Here is an 18,583-nt window from a genome sequence, read left to right on the forward strand (position 1 = left end):
TCTTGTCATAGAGCACTGCATGTGTTGGGATAAAGGCTTCTAGACAGCAGGTGTAACCATTGAAAATGAGAGGCTGAGAGGCTCATGCAGTTAGGTATGAACCAAATTCCTCTGTCATTCCTGAAGCAGTTGTTGTTAAAGCAGATTTTTCTCTGGCATCTTGCAAAGTCTTGATCCTTGCTAGTTGTTTGCTTACCTCTGAAATATTGCAAGCCTTGACATCTGAACAGCAAGTCCATGATGCTGCCCATAAAATTTGAGCTGCGAGGAGCATTTATGAAAGCAGAGATGAGCTTGATGAAATGGAAAGAAAAGCTGAGAAACTGGCAGAGCTGAGCCACACCTTTGTTTACAATCATTAACTCAGAACAAATGGATTTGAAAATTATCATATTCAAAGCTAATTAGTGTCACCAAAATGCAGGAAGTCACCACAGTGCTGCAAGACACTCCTAAATGAGGCCTCATGGTAAAGTTAGAAATGAAAAAGGAAAACAACGATTCTAATGCAGAAGGTGATGCACCACCTATTAGAAACATTAATGTGCGTGCAGTGATGAAAACACTCTGCACCTCCCCAAGACCCGTGTCCCACTCCGGGTGAAGCACTGGGAGGTTTTTGCAGAGCAATGTGCAGCAGGCAGTTGCATGGACTCTGCAATGCCAGAAGGCACAGAGACTCAGACTTGAACTCCGTCTCAAGTCTGCAATCACAGGGATGTGGTAGAAACGGGAAGGAGGGCAGGGAGGGCTTTCCTCATGGTAGCAAGGTGCCAAGGAAATCAAGGACGGAAACGACTGTCGTTCTGCAAAACCTTGTCCCTGTACGTGCAGAGCCTGATCACCGCCGGAACAACTGCGTGGGTGCAACTTTTTCGAGTTCAGTTCAGGCAGCCGCCTGAAGGGCTCCCCTCAGCCCTTTCTGAGCCTGCTCCGCTGGCTAGTGCGTTCTCCTTGGCTGATACAGAGACAGACGCATACATTTCCATCCATGAGTTCCCAGCACTTCACGTTACCCTGGTCTCCCAAACAGGGCTCTCGCAGCGTGTCATACTGCAGCAGCCGTGTGCATTCCCTCGGCAGGGCTGCAGGCCCGAGAGCAGCCGGGCCCCGCGGCGCGGCCTGCGCTGCCCGCGGCCTGCCACGGCGGGGAGCTGGGACTGCGGCCACGGCGCCGCGGAAAGGCTGCAGCGGGCCGGAGCACCTCCGCTCGGCCTGAGCGAGGGGGGAAAAGGCGGAGGGCCAGGTGGAGGAGGAAAGTGGCGACTGTGCTGAGGAACTGCGGTAGAAAAGGGTGTGCGGAGGAGGAGGGATGGATTAGAGGGGAAAAGGGCAGCAGGGAGGACTGCATTGGGGTTTGCTTGGTGGAGCTGTTATGAATAAGAAGCTTGACTAGGCCAATATTCAAGCAGCAATCAATTTATTATTTAATATGGTAAAGTATGAGCAATACAGCGCTGGATACAGTGGGGGAAGTTTTCCCTCCAACTGCACACCGATAATTGATGGTTACAGATATTTATAGGGGTACTCATCAGGTTTTTTTTCAACAGTTTCTATTTCCAATTTTTACTCATCAGCAATTTTTATTCCAAATTATTACATCACAATTCTATACACTATTGTGATTTTAATTTCTTAGGATGTATTTTCAAAGGAGTATCCCCAGGTGGTGATGGTCCAGTTTCTGAAAGAAGAAACACGAATCCCATCTGGTGGGGTCCAGCTCCCCAGATGTGTGTCCACCTTTTAATTGCAGAGACTATAAATCTCTTAACAGTGATGTCCAGCTTCCCTTTGGTCAAAACCATAAACCCTTGAGGTGATGTTCATCTTCCTTCTCAAACTGTTTTTCTCTGCTTCAATAAGGCGTGAGATAAGCATATTTCCTTTATATATATTCCAAAGCTATAGTTTCAAAGATACAAGTAATATTCTAAAATTTTACTTCAAAAGGTTATTATTGCAGAGCTTTTTATGGATTAACTACAAGCAAAAAGCAACATCCTTAACACCTTAATTCCAATGCTCCTAAATCAACCAGGGTTAATTGCAAAAAAAAGATAGGTTCAAAGGCCTTTTTCCATGCTTTTTTTTCCTCAGTTATTATTAGAATTCGCAACTATCCCATTGTCGGTGTCCACACATTTCGCATTCACAAATACACACGTCGCCTGTTTGTACCTGACACGAAACACAGCTTTGCATCTCACAGGGCCAGGAAGCAAGCCATGAGAAAGAAGGAGGGCGTTTGCAGGGACAGGAAGCTGGAGGAGAGTGGACAGGATGTATGGAGAGGTGGGCTGTTGGCTCCAAACTGTTCCATCTGGCACGTGGAAATGTTTGGTGCTGCAAAAATAACTGGTGAACTGGCTAAAACCAGCTCTGTTCTTGCCCAGTGAAAGCACACGTTTTGAGAAGCTGCAAGGTGAAGAGAGGTGTCTGCTGCTGGCAAGAACTGAGATTAGAAAGAACATGAGAAGTGTCAGGGCAAAGATGAGATTCCAGGAATTCTGCCCTTTACCACCCTATTTTTTCTCCAGATACTCTCCCTTACCACCTATGGGCAAGTGTTCATGACAATATGGATTTAGTCCTCCCTTGGGAGCTTCCAAGAGCCTGGCTCCATCACAAGTCCTGGCATTTCAGGTTGGCCTTCCTTGGCTTCTGGCATGTCACCTACATGTACCAGGAAAGCTCAGAGGTGTTTGGGAAGGAGAAGACACGTCTACCTAAAAGGTGTCTCTTCTTCCATAGTGCTACCTTATCTCTCTTTTTTCCTGCCTGGAGCTGACAAACCTGGAAGTGCAGCAAACTCTACTTTGGCTCTCGATTTTTGAAACAAAGCCTCACAGTTTTGGTTCAGAGCATCTCTCATCTATGTCCTTCCCCTTCACCATCCTTCTCATTTAGTCCAGGTTTCCCACCCTCTGATTGCCAGACAGCACTGTCACCTTTCCCTGGAATCTGTTTTCCATGCTTGACTGCATGGTGCCTTCAGGTAACATGGCTTAGGACTGTCCATCATAACCTTGAGTTTTCAGTTGCTGCTAATATTAACCATGTGTGCTCAAAAGATGGATTTGTGCCTCTAGGTAGATTTCTCTTTTTCTTGGCATTTTTGCTGCCTAGAGACTGAGGCCCAGCTCCAGTGTTGCTTGTGTCTAGGTTGTGCATGGCTCTTTGCAGCCTGGAACTGCAGCCTCAAATTAATTACAAGTCCTATGAAACCTGTGGTAAAGCAAAGACATTTTCTCTGTAGAGAATAGCTACTTAGCTACTGCCACAAGAAGAGTCCTGCCCAAGAATTAATTTGCTATCTCAAATAGATGCACCTTATGCTTCATGGCCCACTTGGCAAAATGGGAGTATTCATGCCTACTTCCCTTTCCAAAATGTTGGAGTGCAGGGCTGCATGAAGACTTGTGAACAGAAAACAACAGGCAAACAGAATTTCTGTCTCTAATACTCTCCTCTGGCAGTCTGGTAACTCTGGAAGCCAATGACCAGGCAAACCTGGTCCTTAGCTCTTGCCACTGTCTAGGCAGTGAGTGGGGGCAATGGTAATGCTACCATACTTCATATTTCCCTCTAAGCAACTATCGTGTAGTAGCAAAAAGCCTACTCCTGTAGGCAGATAATAAATTAACTCCATTGCCACAAGGCAGCATGTTAAAGCCCTGTGAGAAACAAGTGTCTCTCATATTGCCTAACAGAGCAATGCCTGAATGCAATCTCAGGCAGTAACTACAATCAGAGGTGTCAATAGGCAAAGGCTGGGGCTTGCAGTCATGAGGCTAAAGGATGGATAATCTGAGGGTGCTGAGTCCTGTACATGACAACAAACATGTTGGAAAGTATGCGATAATCTGCAGTGAGCATTTTAAAGTGGTAACCTTGTTGCAGAAAAATTTGTATCGGGCAGAATGATTTTGTTTAGACTCAGTTTTGTGGCAGTCTGTGGTGCTGTCTGTCCCCACCACTCCAGCCAAATGACTGCTGTTCTCTTGAAGACAGCATTAAAAAAAAGGAGCTTTCCTGTGTAGCTCAAGAAGTTGTGTACTTGTGCCTGGTGTTGATCTAATAGGGAAACTGAGAAGTTACAGCAGCTGGTGTTGAAAGTCCACTTCATTGAAGATGGTTTTTTGGTTGCACTCTTGCTTTTGCATGGCTTTCTGCATCTGAGATGAGGAAAGGTGAGGAAGAAGCCAGCTGCTCCTCTAGTCCTGCTGGGTGACCAGGGGCAGAACTGTGGAGCTAGGAAGGGCCCTTGCAGATTTCTTGTGTGTAGTAGAGTAGTGGAAAAAGCAAACTCACTGAGTTGCTGCCAGTGGCCTGCCTGAGAGCTGGGGATGCAGCAGGCTGCAAGGTCACAGAAGCATGAATAAGTTGATAGGACACTACAAGAATGTTACTTGCAGCAGCAGTATGACTTTGAACCACACTTATATGGCAAATGTTTCGTTACAGCAAGATGAATAATCTGGTAAGATTACAGCTGCCAGTTATCAATCCTCTTTGAGGATGTTAGATAAGGCAAATCTGAATCACAAAACCTGTGACTGTACCAAAATCTGGACCACTGCCAGAAGTGTACCCTGTGTTGCTGAAAAACCCCCAGGCTTCCCATATAAAAGGCAGCAAGCAATTTAATAGGCAGTAAGAAATAATCAAAGCAGGAGGAGTTTTGGGTTTGGGGACAAGCTAAAAGACTTTTGAATGCCTCTTCCTAAACTTGAAAAGTTCAGGAGAAAACTGCCTATTTAGAGAGATATGCCAAACTAACTCTCATTTGAGAAGAAAACAGAGAAGATCCTGATAATCCTTCAGCAGAGAAGTGTCAGGGGGATGGAAAAAGAGGAACCTGCATCCCTTTTGATTATCAGCAATTTCTGGTGATTGCTTCTAATTTCTGGTGGTTTCTGAAAGGAGCCTTGTGTGAGGTATCACTGGAGGGGGACTGACAGAGGTCTGACTGCAGAGAAACTGGCTAAATAATCCTCACTCCCATTTATAAACACAAGACTCCGGGGCAGCATTCTCTGTTAAGCTGTGCCAGTGGATAGTACTGTGCAAGGACTTCTGTGCTGCTGTCTGTGATATTTTGTGTATGAGATATAAATTTAGAAATCAGATTGTTTTCCCACTTACTTCTTACTGGATGTTTTTTGCCCCCCAAATCTATTTTATAGCTCCAGAACAGCAAGCATAGCATGGAATAAGCTAAGTTAGGTCTGTAGGGAGTCTGCCTCTACAACCGATACACCTGGAACAGATAATCAGATAATCTTTAAGGCATCTGATTTGTCTTTGGGTCTGAACTGCAGTCTGTTTTTTTTCTTTTCCCCAGCTGTAATCAGCAGTAGCATAAAAGATATTTTTCCTCCTTAAAAGACTTTCCTCTCGCATACTCCTAGACCGCAGTGCTTGTAGCCATGTAAATACTGCCACAAGGAGATCAGTCAGAGTTTAGGACCCAGAGCCCTGTTTAAGGCTTACGGGATGTGACAGCTGACTGAAAATCAATGAAGTGTGATTTACCAAGCGTCATAATGAGGGCAAGATAAGGCTAGGAAGGTGCTGCCTTGCCTTGCCGGCTCAACTGCCTGCTTTGATTTTTAATTAGATTGTTTAAGTCCCCTGCAAAGATGAGACCGATTTGCTAATGAAAACAGAAGATCAGATTTAAAGGAAAAGCCACGGTGATGCCCATGCTTTGCCTAGTGCTCATTGTGCTGTGTTTGAGCCGCTCAGGTAGGTGTGATTTCTTCTTCTTTCCAAGCTGAGCTGCAGTTGTTCAAGTTTATTTTTCTGTTGGCTAGTTAGCTGCTGCTTTCTGGGATACGGTGAATGCTGGCTTCCCTTGGTCATCCTTTAAACACCGTGTGAGTAGCAGAAGAGAGTTGTCTCAGTTGCTGCCTTTGTGTTGCAACCATGGTCAGTGTGACCACTAGGTTTTAATAACTGATGGTAGGGCAATTGCTGGCTAGAAATTAACAAAAAATCCTAGGCTTGACTTCTGGCTGCTAAAGGGAATTAAGGGAGAATTTCTGTCACCAAGAGAAAACCTGAAATGCTTCAGGCAAACTGATAAAAGGCTAAGTGTCTTGTCTGTACTTATTGGGGTGTTTTGCACGTTTGTTTAGCAGACTTTTTGCCCCAGAACTCTTGTCCTGCACCCATGGGGAGCTGCTTCTTGGACAGATCACAGAGAGAGACAGGAAACTGGGAGAGGGGAGAGATGGCAGACAGTGCTTGAATACTTGAATGCATGTTAACCTGCCAGGGAGATCCCCAGTTTTTGCCTCTCAGTCCATCATATGGTAGATTCAGGGATGTATCTGTCCTATGGCTGCTTCTCTTCCTTTTTTCAAAGGCAGTGCTACTTTGTTCAATATTTTCTCTGTGGGTTTATCTAGCTTAACCATAAAGTGGGGCTTGGTCAAAGGAACTGTTAGGCTATTTTCCCACATGATATTTCTCATTAATAACTTCTGCTTTTAAACTGTCTTTTTGCAAGTACTGAGGCTGTCTTAAAAAGGCAGCAATCTTCTGACTTTCTTCCTTTTGAGACTCCTCAAGTATTTTTCACTTTTTTGTGGCTTCCTCAGCAGATGAGATTCAACATATCCAGCCCCGAACCCAGCTTTACCACCTGTCTTCTATACCCCCTTGGAGCATTAGGTACCTGAACCTTATGTGAGATGTGGGCTGTGAAATGGCACCGTTTTCTTTTGGGGGGGGAGTCATACACACCCACGGACACAGAGGGTGTGTGGCTGCATATATGTGTGCAGGATGTCATACTCAAATGAAAACAGAGCAATGTGTTCTGGCAGTAAGACAGAGCTGGTTTTGATCGTGCATATTTTGGGGTTATGGATTTTTCTATTCACGGGCTTTTCTGTTAAATTTCTTGTTTTTAACAACTATATGCCCCTATGAATCTCCTAAAGGGAAAGCGAAATATCTAGGAGATAGAGGCTCTGCAAAGACTCTTAGAGTCTAGGGGTTGGACCTCTGAGGCTGTGGGTAGTGAGGGGGGAGAAGAGAAAGAAGAAAGAACACATTCTCTTCCTTTGGTTGCAGATGCAATACCCATCTGCCATGTTTGGGCAACCAATCTAGTTTCCTAGGACAGATCACAGACTCTGTACATTATTTGCTGTGGAGGACTAGGGTCAGCTCTGGCATGAGAATAAACTCTGGAACAAGCAGAAGGGACATTTCTGGAAATAGCAGACCTCAAGAGCTTGTGACAAAGTGATAAGACAGAGTGTGGCCCTATAGAGGACTGTTATAAACTGTGCTGACAGCTTCATGAGCTACGCCTGGCTCTGGGATGGAACAGGTAGAAATGAGTGTGAAAGGTGCCTCTGATCAGCCAGCCTCTGCCTGCCCAGGGCTTGATAACCCCACCTCACCTGTATTGCTGATACAAAGGACAAACACAGCTTGTGCTGGAACATCTGACAGTAAAGCTGTTATTTTGTGAGTGCAAGCACTAGGTTTCAGAGTTTATAGCTCCTTCAAAGAGGAATGGTATATCTTGCTGTGTCTGGAAGTGGGGATGACAGTGTTGCTTGTGCTATCCTGAGAGAATCCAGACAGCATTGAAGAATGATTTTGTCCCATGGAAAACTCTGTTGTGAGATCAGGTTTTTGCTTTGGGCAGTTCTTCATCTGTGTTTCTTGCTGGGAGGTGTAACCCTGTCTGCAGCCTCAGACAGACCCTGACCGAGGTGGAGGAGGCTGCACAGCCTGTCATGCTCAGGAGATGGGCAGCAGCTGCTGGGGAAGGGGACATGGGCAGAGATAGTGGTCTGTAGTCACATCCTTTCCTCCATGTAGAAGCAGAGCATGATCCTCTGCCTCCAGTTTTCTCTCTGGAAGGGCTGCTGTGTTTGAATGCCCTTTCTCTCCATGTGGTACAGGGACCCTGTTGGGGGCTGCCTTAACTCTGATCGTTGATGCACATGGTGTGTGAGCATATTGACCGTGCCCTCCAGGGCTCTCCTACTGTCAGATCGTGGCACTGCAGATCCATGGGCCTGCAGACCCCTCCCACTCCTAATGCTTGGCAGTCCAGACACAGATGTTCTGCTCGTCCTGGGGCTGTCAAGGCACAAGCTGGGCCCTGGACAGTGTCCTGTGAGGTCCCTTTTGACTGCTGACACAGCAATATTGGCTGTGATCCCTGTTGTGTGGAGCCAGTCTTTTTTCCTCCGTGGTGGCTTTGAAGAGAGATAAAATCCTTCTCACCCTTGGTTGCTGTGTTTGTGCACAAGAGAAGAGATGGAGATCATGTCAGAACCTCAACACCACAGGGAGTGGGCTGAAGTTTGGGAAAGGATGGATGGTCTGCCCTTCCCCATTCATGATAGCAAGTGCAAGGGGGAGATTGGTGTCAGTGATTGTGGGAGTCACAAGTCATGTAGGTACAGGCCATGATATCTCTGTGCTTGCCTGGCAGATCTAGCTCTGACTGCATCATCCTGCTCCTACTGCTGCCTGATGGGCTCTTTCTGCTTTGGCAAAAAGTTCATAGAAAGCATAAACCTGGTACAAAGTCATCACTGCTCTGATGATTTTTTTTTATGTGAGTTGGGCTTGGGCTATCTTGCCTTTCTATTCACTTGCCCTGGTTCTGCTGAGAGTCTGTGCATCTGAATTCCTGCAGAATTTGCTATACAAGACAAGACCCGCCCAGAGGTGAATTTTCCTCACATCATTGCTCTGTCTCACTTTTTCAGGTCATGGCATTCTACATGTCTGCTTTCTGGCAATGCCTCCACTCTGTGTTGCTCTCTTCCAGATGTGAATGCCTTCAGTTCAGTTGCTGAAAATGAGGATGCGCTCCTCAAGCACTTATTTGAAGGCTATCAGAAATGGGTCCGCCCTGTGGAAAACTCCAACGACACCATCAAAGTCCTTTTTGGGTTAAAGATATCACAGCTTGTGGATGTGGTAAGTGTTGTGTTCGTAAAACACCACTTTTATAGATAGTTATGCCTTCACCTGGGAGGACTGGTAATGTAATTAGCTTTTGCCTCCTGACACAAGAAATGCACAGTGATGGTTGGGCAGCAAAACACTGAGCATGAAATGCTGCTGGTGATACAACCTTCTCCCCACCCCGTTCCCCTCCACCCACAGCATGGACTGTAGGACTCATTTGTTTTGAAGGAAACCTGAAGGTCCTTTTCTCCCTATTGTTCTTAGGGAATATGGCCTAATGTCCATAAGGTTTTGATCAAACAACCCATGCCAGACAGTCCTTGACATCTATGTTGCAATTTAATGACAAGACATCTACAGGAGAGGACTGAGGAAGAGTAAGAGCTGGCTGTGTGTTATTCATTCCAAGCAAGCTAGCATTGATGCCAAAGATAGTTCAAGTCTTAACCCAGCTGGTCACTAAGATAAAACTCTAGAGGCAACATAGCTAATCCTGTGTTTCTTCCCTTCTGGAAATTTTCCCTTCTCTTTCTGCTGCAGTGCACGGTGGAATTTGCACAATGCCCAGAGGTACCCACACAACAATCCGCCAGTCCCTGGTAACCTCCCCTTGTGCTGTGGAAGGCACACTCTAATTTTGCGCTTTATTTACATATTTAGGACAATGTTTCAGCTTGTATCTTCCCAAACTCCCTCCAGGCTGAGCAGTGTGGGGAGATGAGCCATCCTATAAGCCCACAAGCATGTGTGACCTGATACTACTTGCTGTCTGAGCCCTGGCTGCATCCTGGGTCTTTGGCATATGATTCCTTTGAGCTCCGGAATGCCAGACCTCAGTTTTCCAGCCTCAGGGGCTCCCAGTGGTAGCAGGGACAGTACCTAGAAAGTCAGTCACTTTCTCTTAGTGGTGACTGAAGAGCCCAAGCCCATGGGGAAACAGGACCATAGGGATCTCCTCATCTTGGCACAGGGTTGGACTCAGCAGGCACAGGGTCTGTTTCTAATGGCTGCTTTGGTATTACAATCCTCTCTCCCTGTCTCACTCTAGGATGAGAAGAATCAGCTGATGACAACAAACGTGTGGCTGAAACAGGTAAATTAGACCACATCACACCTCCCTTTTCCCCATGGGAACTGCTGAGCTGAGTAGCCATTTCAGTTTGCTGCCCACTGTGCCATCCATCCCATTTCATGATGCTGAGTGGCCAGCACCAAGATACCTAACCTGAAGTTCTTCTTCACTCTTCTCCCTTCAGCCTATGTACAGAGACAGATAGGCAGGCAAGTAGCCTTTAGGACATAGGGTGCCCTCTTCTCCTGACCTGCACCCCAGCTGTGTGCTCAAGCCAGTATTTATTTCAGGAAAGCTGGTATTGCAGTGGCTATCCCTGGGATGTGATATGTGCCCTGAGGGACTATCCTGTCTCATACTTAGAGGTGACACAAGTACTGTCTCCCTTGTCTGAGCCAAGAGTGGTGCCTCGGATAGATTTCTTCATTCCTCAGCATATGTAAAGACAAAGAAGAGGCCAGTATGTTACACACACACACACGCACGCACACACCCCCCACAGACCTTTTCCCATTAAAAGCTGTAGCAAATTAATCAGATCTTTCTATCATAACTGCTTCTGGAACAGATGGTGATTTATACAAATGATGGAAAGATGCAAGTTGAACTGTTAGGTCTCCTTTCTTCTTCACTCCTGAAGAACACTGTTTTTGGTTTAGGTTACATTGCACCAGTTTATTGACCTTGTGACAATTATTTTAAGTCTCTCAGCCTTGTGAGTATCTGTAAAGATGTCAGCTGATCCTGGGCAGAGGACATAAAAAACAAACCGTACTTGAAATCATGCCATGAGGAAAAGTTCTTGGGGGTCACTGGGCTGGTGGATGAGAAATGTGACTCAATTTTTGTCTCAGTCTGGCTACTGTACTGCTGCAGCGAGTGTGAGATTCTGGCTGGAGCAAGACCCCTAAAACCAATATGGATATTGCGTGTAAAGATGGTCTTTCCCTTGAAGAGGGAGAAGCTCAGCCCTTCCCTCACTGTGGGGAAGACAGGATTTTCCCCTTTTGCTGGAGAAATTTCTCTCTGATCCAAATACAACTGCTGGGAACGTGTCCTGAATTATCTGCAGTATTACAATTTCCCCACCTTTAGCTGCAATTGTAGAGCCCCTTTTGTGCACAAGGCCACATCTTGGCTCCCTTTGGGTATCCACTTGGGCAGACAGCAGAACTCATCTGCCCTCATCTGTCCTCTCCCCTTTCCAACCCTCTCCTGGAACCCATCTTCACCTGCAGGTCCAGGCCCTGTGCACTGTAGACAAACTGATTTCTCTGGAAGCCTTTGGAATTCTCAGATTTTAGCTAGGGCAGCTCAAAGAAACTCAGGACTGTGATTTCCTAGAGTTGGGCTCTCTGGAGTTGTTACCATTTCTAATACCATTTCTCCATTTAATGAGCTGAGAGCATCAAGACCCAAGGTAATGCACAGGGAGTGGAAAATGAGGCACTGGCTGTGGTTTTCACATGTATAAGTGCCCTCAGGAGCTCAGACTGAGCACTAAATACCTGTGCCTGACCCAGGTGTCCTGCTGTGGAAGTTGTGTGTTCATGTAGGCCCAGCTCCCTCAGTTTTTCTTTATAAGAGGGATGACCCAGTCCCCTCATCATCTTTGTTACCCCTGCTGGACTTGCTTTGTCCATGTTTTCTCTGTCCTGAGGAGCCCAGAATTGGACACAGAGCTCCAGATCTTCCTCACCAGATGTGCTGAGTAGAACTCCAGATGTGCTGAGCAGAGGGACAGGATCACATCCCTTGACCTCCTGGCAATGCTCTCCCTAATGCACCCCAGGGTCCCACTGGCCTTGGCCCCCAGGACACACTGCTGGCTCATGGACAGCTTGTTGTCCACCGGGACCCCCAGGTGCTTCTCCACAGAGCTGTTTCCCAGCAGGTCACCCCCAGCCTGTGCTGGTGCCTGGGGTTGTTCCTCCCCAGGTGCAGGACCCTGAGCTTGCCTCTGTTACATTTCAGATGTTTCTTCTCTTCTCATCCCTCCAGCTTGTCAAGGTCCTTCTGACGGGCTGCACATCCCTCTGGTGTATTGGCCACTCCTCTGAACTTTGTGTCGTGCTGAGAAGGCATCTGCGCCTTCATCCAAGTCATTGGTGAATAAGTTAAACAACACTGGGCCCAGTATGGAACCTTGGGGGACACCACCAGTGACAGGCTTCCAACCTGACCCTGTGGCACTGGTTACAAGCTCTTTGGGATCTGCCTTTCTGCCAGGTCTCAACCCACCTCACTGTTCATTCATCTAGTCCAAACATCCTGAGTTTGCCTACAAGGATGTTCTGAGAGAGACAGTGTTGAAAGCCTTGCTGTAATCAAGGCAGACAATATCCAGTGCTCTCTCTTGACCATCCAGGGAGTTGTTTAATCATAGAAAGCAATGGGGTTGGTCAAGCATGATTTACTTTTAGTGAATCCATGCTCCTGATCACCTTCATAATTTCTCAGCAAGAGTCTTAATTTTCTTGGATAAGCAAACCTAAACAACAAGCATTTTCTTTTCCTTTTTTTGTTAACCTCAAACATCCTGGTGTTCAAGATGGTGGGACTTGATACACAAGCAGGCTGACACACAAGATTCAGAGGAGCCTTTAGTGGTTGCTGAGAAAGTGTCTGGATTCAGGCAAGCTATGACCCCCTGCTAGCAAGGGTCAAGAATCTGAGTCTCGTGGTTTTTGTTCCACTAGCAGCGGGTTAAACTCTTCAATGACAGCACAGAAATGGAAATTTGGTAGAACACGAGGAAGGAGACAGCAATTGCAATGTCTGGAGCAGCTTGGAAAAAATGGAGAAGAGAGGAAAGAGCCTTATGCATCTTATGCTATGGTTTGTGTCAGCATAGCCCACAGGGAGATTCCTGTTTTAAACTGCTCATCTTCCAAGTCTGCACTCAGCCTATTTTCTGCTCTAGTAAGAAGAAACAACCATTTGCCTTGCAGACACGAAAGAGCACTTTAGCTGGGAGAGAAATCAATGCAGGGCAGGGAGAAAGTGTGGAGTATTTCAGATGGAGCAAATCACCCAGGCCAAGAGGCTGCTCCAGTTCAACTCCAGAGGGATGATTCTATCTCCAGGTGGCTCACGGGGTATTTGCTGCTCTTGTGTTAGGAGGCTACAAGATGACTGTGCTCGGCCCTGTTCATCCCCTTGCATGATGTATGTTTCCAGCCTAAGCCTCGTTGTACCTATTACAGGAAATGTCCAGGACATAGGTGAGACTGTGACCACTTAACAGCCTAGGCTTCTGGAGACATCTGTTAGAAAACCATCTTCAGAAAAAAGATCATGCTAAAAGTGGTGTACTCTGTCCCTCATTCTGAGACTATGAGCAGCAATGGCCCCTCCTCTCTTTCCACACCTGAACAATATAAAATCTCTCTAGTATAGCTGTGAGAAGCATGTGGAGTCAAAGAAGTAAGAAGGGAGCCATATGGAGAATTAATAGACAATATTGCTTTTTTGGTTCATCCTTAAGTCATGAAGGAAATTACCCAGTGAAGGCTGAGACCTCTGCATCCCTGGAGATCTCTTAGTGCTGCAGCTTAATGGAAACTGGTTAATCTTCCACTTCTTGGTATTGACCACAGTCGACAGCTCTTGTATGACATTGCTGCTATTTCTGTGGGCAAATGAATATCCTCATCAATAATGAACAAGGATCAGAGAGCTGATTTTCCATTGCCTTTCTGTGGAAATTTCCAGGTTGTTGGAGCCACTTTGTTATGACCTCCCTATCTGAAAATCAAAAAAAAAGAGACTAAGTTATTCTAGAGTTCAGCATGATGGAAATGGAGAGGATTCTCCCTGCTTTTATAACCAAATACTTTACAATAACATCATATTATTTTTCCTGCAACAGTCTGCAGGTCTTTCTGATGAAAGACCAATTTTTATTTTTTTTTTCAAGGACGGTGTACAGATATTAGGTGTTGTATTCCGTTTACTGAAAAAAGCCAGGTCTCCACTGAAAAGTGAATTAAGGCCACCTCTTAGTCATTTGAGTGCTAGTACCCACATCACCTAGGGTCCATGGGGTCTGTGCCAGCCAAAACCATCTTGGGCTGGTTCTCAGAGGGAAGGAAAGCTGCTGCGCTAAAAGGAAGCGGCTCCTTCATTTTAGACTACTCTCATGTGGGCTGTGCAGGGTGGTGAGTGAAGTGAGAGTCAAGTGCTCTCCAGGAGTGCTGGCTTTGAGGTTGCTAGCCTACGGATGGGTTCTTGGGTCTCACCTGTGTCTGGAGGAGCAGTGCCTGTGGGGATCAACACCTCCCAGGCATGCCTGTCTGGCACCCTCTCTGCAGCTGAGCAGCCTCATAGCAGGTTCTGCCTGCTGTGCTGTGCGTGCAGCTGTTGAGGCACATGCAGGGGTGAGGAAAGAGGCCGCTGATTATCAGTGGGCAGAGGACTCTGCTGTTTTGTTATAGGAATGGATCGACCACAAGCTCTCCTGGAATCCAGATGAATATGGTGGGATCACTGCTATCCGGGTCCCCTCTGAGTCTCTGTGGCTTCCTGACATCGTTTTGTTTGAAAAGTAAGTAGCATGGCTCCTTGCTCTGGGCTTGGGCCACAGCTTGGGCAAGGTGTGTCAGCTACTGTGAGGCTTGTGTGTGCTGTCAGAAGGCTGCTTCTTTAGGCTGTGTGAATGTTGTGCACCTTGTGCTCCAGGTGAGGGATGGAAAACAGAGCTCAAATGGGGTACGACTGGGGCAAACATAGTCTTGAACTTGGTACTGTTTCTTCCTGTCCAACTCCCAGTGCTGATGGACGTTTTGAGGGATCCTTGATGACCAAAGCCATAGTGAAGTACAATGGAGTGGTGACCTGGACACCACCGGCCAGTTATAAGAGCTCCTGCACAATGGATGTGACCTTCTTCCCCTTCGACAGGCAGAACTGCTCCATGAAGTTTGGGTCGTGGACTTATGATGGCAATATGGTGGACTTGATTTTAGTGGATGAAAATGTAGACAGGAAAGACTTCTTTGATAATGGGGAGTGGGAGATCTTAAACGCCAAAGGTATGAAAGGTAACAGGAAGGATGGGCTGTACTCTTACCCATTTGTCACTTACTCCTTTGTATTGAGGCGCCTTCCGTTGTTTTACACTCTTTTCTTAATAATCCCTTGTCTGGGATTGTCTTTTCTAACTGTCCTGGTGTTTTACCTACCTTCAGATGAAGGTGAAAAGCTTTCATTATCAACGTCAGTTTTAGTCTCCCTCACTGTTTTCCTTTTAGTGATTGAGGAAATAATCCCTTCTTCTTCCAAAGTCATCCCTCTGATCGGTGAGTATCTGCTCTTCATCATGATTTTTGTGACCCTCTCTATCATCGTCACTGTGTTTGTTATCAATGTCCACCACCGATCCTCAGCGACTTACCATCCCATGGCACCCTGGGTCAAAAGGCTCTTTCTCCAGAAGTTGCCTCGTCTGCTCTGCATGAGGGCCCATGTAGATCGCTACTCGTTCTCAGAGACTGAAGAAAAGGGAACCACCTCGAAATCAAAGTTTCTGGGGAAGCAGAAATACAAGCAAGCAAAAGACGGAGAAAAAATTGTTATTGCCTTTCTGGAAAAGGCAGCAGACTCCATTCGGTACATTTCCAGGCACGTTAAAAAGGAGCATTTCATCAGACAGGTAGGTGGAGGGAGGGCAAGGAGGGAATTCCTTGGCAGCAATGGCTTCCAAGCACTTTCCTTTTCTTCATGCTTTTCCCTTTGCCTCTTCCTCCTGCTCTCCTCGGAGACATATTCTTTCTCAGACTTTGATAAATGTTTTTTGAGACAAACCATAGCTTCAAGCACAAGTGTATTGTTCTGTGAGTCCATGCTCTTTGCAGATATAAGAGACTCTAGGAGCCTTTCCTGGAGGAATTCCTGGTTTGGGTTTATTTGAAAAACCTTGTCCTTTGTAAGTTTGGGATACACACAAATCTGGAAGCCTCTAAACTCATATGCTCAAAAATGTAACTTTTACTCTTAAAGGCAAGCTCTATGGCATTTGCCAGGTGTCAGTCCTGGCCTCCTAACACATACCGTGCACTGCATAGTTGCTCTTTGTTGAGTGAAGGTTTTCTAGATTTTCACTAACACCTGTTTAGATTTTCACTAACACCTGTTTAGATTAGTTCCCAACTACTATCCTTCACCTCTCAATGAGCCTCCTGGCTTTTAAAATAGCAAATTACTGTGTTTGCAAACAATGAATGTCATGCAAGGGTAGGACAGTAGAGCAATTGGCATGCATTTGGAAAAACGTCTGTTAGCATCCTCCTAGCAAGAGCTAGGGCTTTGTTTAAAGTGTGCGGAGAGGACTACAGCAGAAAGAAGAACAGTAAATCGCACATGTAGTATGTGAACACATACTGTCCATGACTAATACCTGTTTGAAGCTGAAATAATTTTCATAAAAAGGTTCCTTGAATCACCTTAATAAATAGCACTTTTCTGTATGCATAGTTGTGCCAGCACTCAGCATTCAAAATTCCCTTCCTGAGTGTAACCAATCTGAGTCGTCAAATCACTTACGCAAAAACAAGTAAATCGAACTGCTTGTACTGGAATCAATGCCTGTGTCCAAGTGCTGTGCCAGAGCTTCATCCTGGCATTTACAGGGAGATGCAGATCTTCCTGTAAGAAGTCCAGTTCACTGGAAAGCCATCCTCAAGGCTAAGTCTGTAAATTTTCCTATATGCACTTAACTAAAAGCTTTTGTGCAGGCTGAGGAAGTCTCATCACCATGTGTGTAGAACCATGGAATTGCTTTGGGGGTTTGAGTGATTTGCAGCTATGAATGCTGAAAATGTGATCTGTTAGGCTACCACATACTACAAATGTCTAATTTTAAAACCAGATTTGGGGAGCTGAAATGTATGTAGCAGTATCAACACAGTACAAGGCACTGTTCCCATTTACGTTTATCCTCCCTCTGTCCTTCCCAGGTTGTACAAGACTGGAAGTTTGTAGCTCAAGTCCTGGATCGGATCTTCCTGTGGTTATTTCTGGTGGTGTCAGTGACGGGTTCAGTCCTCATCTTTACCCCTGCATTACGGATGTGGTTGAACAACACTTTGTAGAAAACACTCCCTCAGTAACATACAACAAGTACGGTGCCAAGGGACAGTGGTGCCTTGGAGCTTGGTCTCTGCTATACAAGAGGGGAAGCAGCAGCAAGAATGAGGGAAAGTGATGGTAACAGTGGGCATTTATTAGTAGTGCTTTCAATCTTAATAATAACTATACCAGTTACAGATTTTGCTGAAATCAGAGAAGAGCTTGGTGCACAGCCAAGGCCTAAAGTGAACTGGGGTTGCACAACTGGGTTATTATTTTATTGTTAGCTTGGTTGTATTACTATAAAAGCCAAAATAATTAGTTAAAATTGGAAGTAGAAGGTGTTGCAGAATTATTGTATTTAAAAGACAGATATGCCAGTTCAAATGCTACATTGTAAAAGAAGTTACAGTAGGAACACAAATCTCTACTCAGTTTATCTGTGTTACCAATTAAAAAGCAGTGTAAGTGTCTACAGATTGTGTTATGTGTCAGAACTGGCAATTGCATAGCATGTGCATCAGAAAAAGTATAAATTCTTCTTCGATGAGATGTTCAAAACCTTGACTGTTTGGCCTCACCTTGCTGTAGGATCAGCTTGATGGGGCAGAACCTACCACTGCCCACCTGCTACCAGCCTTTATGCCATGCACACTTTTCTCTCACCTCAGCCATCAGGAAGCTACAAGGTATTGACCACTTTTCAGGATTATTTGCAATTTTGCTTGCTGCTCTGTAGTGTACCAGAAGGCTGACAAAGTGAGGAGTTTTCCCAATGCTCCACATTTAGAAACTATTATTCCTTCACCTGCTTGTTCACAAGTGGAAGATCACCTAAGCGAAGGTGGCTATGCTATTCCATAAGGCGGCAGTGATATTCCTGAAATGTTCAGCTGCAGGGAAGCTGCAGATATCTCTTTTGGCAGATGAAAGTTTTAGTTGTTGCAGGAGTGTGGTGGTTTCTCTTGAGAGCTATGGGGTGGGCTGGTCACCGGGAAGATACATTTTTAGATGTTGTCATGTTTCCTAGGCAATTTGGAATTTCACTCCTTTTATTAATTTATTGTGGGATCCTTTTGCATTATTAGAAACAGCTCTTAAAAGTGTTAAATAAGTGAGATGTCACAGAAAACACCCAGGTGAAACTCCTGAACAATTTTTGCTGGGGCAGTGTTTTCCAACATGGCGTGCTTTAGAAAATCCCATTCAGAACTTGCAAATATTTTCAGGGTTAGCAAGGGATTTGGAGATAAAATTTTGGACAATCTACATCTGTGTTAAAATTTTAGCTAGCCTTGAAACTGTCTCTCTAGAGATGGAAGTTAGAAACTGTTAAAAATACATAGAGTGTTCTTGTGCTTGGATTGTGCATGCATGTCAGACCTCCATGAGTTAATGTAATCCCATCATGTTGTGTCAATGCAGAAACTTGTGTTCAATTGTGCAATTATTATGAATAAAGATGTATTTAGTAAATGATTCCTG

General features: G+C 45.5%; 1 protein-coding gene across 1 annotated transcript; it reads left to right on the forward strand.

Moving 5' to 3' along the window:
• Window positions 1–1,163: 1,163 nt before the first annotated feature.
• CHRNB3 (cholinergic receptor nicotinic beta 3 subunit) lies at window positions 1,164–18,537 on the forward strand. The gene is made up of 8 exons (XM_063180555.1): window positions 1,164–1,294; window positions 5,627–5,754; window positions 6,615–6,684; window positions 8,816–8,967; window positions 10,007–10,051; window positions 14,467–14,576; window positions 14,801–15,683; window positions 16,987–18,537. Exons 3-8 carry the CDS (start codon window positions 6,615–6,617, stop codon window positions 17,119–17,121), a joined length of 1,395 nt encoding a protein of 464 aa, XP_063036625.1. The 5' UTR covers window positions 1,164–1,294; window positions 5,627–5,754; the 3' UTR covers window positions 17,122–18,537.
• Window positions 18,538–18,583: the final 46 nt, after the last annotated feature.

The sequence above is a fragment of the Melospiza melodia genome, chromosome Z (genome assembly GCF_035770615.1).
Source record: "Melospiza melodia melodia isolate bMelMel2 chromosome Z, bMelMel2.pri, whole genome shotgun sequence".
Taxonomy (NCBI): domain Eukaryota; kingdom Metazoa; phylum Chordata; class Aves; order Passeriformes; family Passerellidae; genus Melospiza; species Melospiza melodia.

Excerpts from the sequence above, each read along its gene's own strand:
- CHRNB3 (XM_063180555.1), top strand. The coding sequence starts at position 6,615 with ATGAGATTCAACATATCCAGCCCCGAACCCAGCTTTACCACCTGTCTT. Across the intron at positions 6,685-8,815 it reads ATACCCCCTTGGAGCATTAG|ATGTGAATGCCTTCAGTTCA; the intron begins GTACCTGAACCT and ends GCTCTCTTCCAG. Across the intron at positions 8,968-10,006 it reads TATCACAGCTTGTGGATGTG|GATGAGAAGAATCAGCTGAT; the intron begins GTAAGTGTTGTG and ends GTCTCACTCTAG.